The 3,146-nt window shown below is 39.9% G+C and overlaps 1 protein-coding gene across 1 annotated transcript in view; it reads left to right on the plus strand.

Annotated features, from left to right (window-relative positions):
* LOC102193830 (voltage-gated potassium channel subunit beta-2-like) overlaps positions 1–3,146 on the plus strand; it is a 247,326-nt gene that overhangs the window by 163,869 nt on the left and 80,311 nt on the right. Inside the window, exon 9 of the mRNA XM_013915919.1 lies at positions 1,519–1,639. Within this exon, the coding sequence (XP_013771373.1) occupies positions 1,519–1,639 (121 nt within the window). The remainder of the gene's footprint in view (positions 1–1,518; positions 1,640–3,146) is intronic.

The raw sequence follows: 3,146 nt of genomic DNA on the forward strand, positions 1-3,146 counted from the left end.
GAACCCACGCAAACACGGGGAGAACATGCAAACTCCACACAGAAAGACCCCGGCCTGATGGTGTAATTGAACTCAGGACCTTCTTGCTGTGCGGCAACAGTGCTAACCACCGTGCCACCGTGCTGCCTTATAATATATAAAATTGAACTCAAATTCTAAAATTGAATTTGAATTAGCTTAATTTGAAATCCAATGTACTGGTTTGAAAATGATTGTCACTAAATGAAGAAATTTATTTAAAATTGTATTCCAGTACATTCCGGTACATGTATTCCGTTACTCCCCAACACTGCATGCATCTATAGTAACATTAAATGACCAGTGGGTTGCACAGTATGGAGTGACACAGCAGTATCCAGTGTAGTGGTTTATGTGCAAACATACCATTAACACTGACACAAATACAAGAAAACAGCCTTTGAGTAGCTGTCCACTATAGTGACTACTATGCATGAAAGGGTTAAAACACTCAAACTTCAATGAAAGAGGTGATCAACACTTTTATATGCTCAAGTGCATAGTGTGGAGGACCTCATAAGGCCTTAGGGCAATCAGATGTAAAATACAACATTTATGTGTGTTTTAAATTGTAAGTCCATCACATTTGACTCCTTCTGGGGGGTGGGGGGGCCCTTGGACCTTGGGCCTCTGGGCCTGGGGCTCGGTCCACTTTGGCATGGCTAGCTGCTGGCAGAGCCCACAGGCATGTCACTGCAGCTCCTTGTGGCTTCTGCATGGTGACTGCTGGCTGACCCCACACCTAAGGCTCCTTTCAGCTCTTTCCCTGAGGGTGGCACCGTTGCCCTTCTGATGGTCCTTCTTGGGCTTTTATGCTCTGGGAACCTCTGGATGTCTGGGCCTGGATCTCCTCCATGCCTGTTTCATGCGCCGGGGACATGGCTATGGCTTCCCACAGCAGATCATTACATGGAGAAACCTTTTGAATACAAGTGTTCACACAGGTGTCCTGTGGTCCTCACAGACACAAACTATATCTTCCTTGGCTGCTACCTCAAAGCACATTGTGTGCTTGTGTGGTCTTGCATGCTGCACAATACATTCAATATTTAGTATTTACTGTTGCTTACAATTATCTACGTACTTGCAATGTTGTTGTGTTTATTGTATTGCTCTTTTTTTGCTTTTTTTTCTCTTTTTTCATTTTTGCTTTTCTCTCAACAGGTGATCAGGGGATTTTTACCTTTTTTTAAAAAAATGTTTTCTCTCACTGTCTCTTTCTTTCTTTCTTTCTTTCTTTCTTTCTTTCTTTCTTTCTTTCTTTCTTTCTTTCTTTCTTTCTTTCTTTCTTGTCCCCCAGTCATATGTGTCCCATCTGCAAAAATTTAAAAATTAATTAATTAATTAATTTAGAAAATCGAGAAACAAGGTTGTGCCTACATTACATGCTTCCACTTAAATGGATTGGATTACTCAGTACTTACTGAAACAGGGTCAGTTTCTTGGTGAAAATCATGGACCAATAAAAATGTTTGGTGCTTTTTCCTCTATTATTTGTAGGAGGCATACTCCGTGGCACGACAGTTCAACATGATCCCTCCAATTTGTGAACAGGCAGAGTACCACATGTTCCAAAGAGAAAAGGTTGAAGTGCACCTTCCTGAACTCTTCCACAAGATAGGTAAGCAAGCCACCACTGATGTGTACAGCATCATGTCCCGAAAATTATGACTGTTCATTCTTAACTCTAGAACACTTAATGGAGTTTGTAATCCTATCAATATTACTTGCACATGGAGAAAAATTACCTGACCATGGTGTTCTAAATTTAATTAGTATGTTAATGCATTTTCTAATATATTCAATCAGCAATGCTAATATCTGATCCTTGTTTATCCAAATGTTCTCTATTACATCAAAACTATCTCCACTTGTGTTGAGCACGTGTGGAGGAATGTACCTATGTGAAGTGTCGGGAAGGTTACTTTTAAAATATATTCTATTACAGATTACAGAATACATGCCTCTAAATGTATTGTGTAGTGTATTCCGTAACTTTACTCAATGAGAATAATGTATTCTGAATACTTTGGATTACTTAATATATTATCAAGCTTTTTACAACTACATGGATCTACTATTGCTATGTGATTTATTACTATTACTGAGGGTTACTCACCATACCAATACCAACTAGATCTTTAGATCTTAATATCAAATGAGTAACAGTAGGGTGGACATTAGGTAAGGCTGCGAGTTTTTGCAGTGATCTTGTATAGAAAATTATTCAGCACATATATAAAACAGGTCTGTTGCTCCGAACCGTACTAAAGGGACCTCTGGCTAATATGTCTGATTCCGTGTCGACCTTGTAGCCGAAAGATTACAAAAGCTCATTACAAAACAAAGACAGCTTCGTCATTAGCACTTGTCTGGGACAACTTTGCTAGTGAGAGACAGAGAGAGGCATTGAAAGGCTGCTTATTGTTTCGGAGGAAAACACGAACACAGTGTACAGTCAAGTCTTTTTGGCTGCAGTGGTTGTTATTATATTTACATGCTTCCATCTCCCGTCTCTGCTCAGTGATAACTCGTACTTTTCAACTCTCCTATTTTTGCACATAACGGGTATAGGGCAATGCTTGGAACAATCTGCTCATATCACTTTCATATTAAATAACTTTTTGAATAATAATTTTAAACAATATTTCTTCATGTGGGCCACAAGTAGGGGTGACATGGACCGCAAAATTGACACACAGGCATTAGAGCCTCTTAATGCGTGTTTTGTTTGGGATTCCACCAGTGTGGAATTACCAAAAACAGAGAGAGCAAAGCCTAACATATGAAACAGAAAAAGACCGCCATGTAATCCATTTATTTCAACAAAGTTGATAGGTTTGTAGCTTGAACCTATTCGCTGGAACGTTGAGGACAATATAATTACACAGCAAAGCAAGACACGAGTAGGCAAAGTTCTTCATGTTACTCATGCATGAGGGAGACCTGCCTGGAGCCAAGTGTCGTTCCACCACTTGACCTCCGTCAGACTCTCAGCCAGGTCCCCCATAGCACTCCTTTTATTGTGGTTACATGAATATGCATAGGGTCATTAACATATGACGTCTACATACACACAAAGAGTACTTTGCCTGTGTGTGTGTGTGTGTGTGTGTGTGTGTGTGTGT

Source organism: Pundamilia nyererei, unplaced genomic scaffold (assembly GCF_000239375.1).
Source record: "Pundamilia nyererei isolate P.nyererei 1_Seehausen unplaced genomic scaffold, PunNye1.0 scaffold00396, whole genome shotgun sequence".
In the NCBI taxonomy this organism is placed as follows: Eukaryota; Metazoa; Chordata; class Actinopteri; order Cichliformes; family Cichlidae; genus Pundamilia; species Pundamilia nyererei.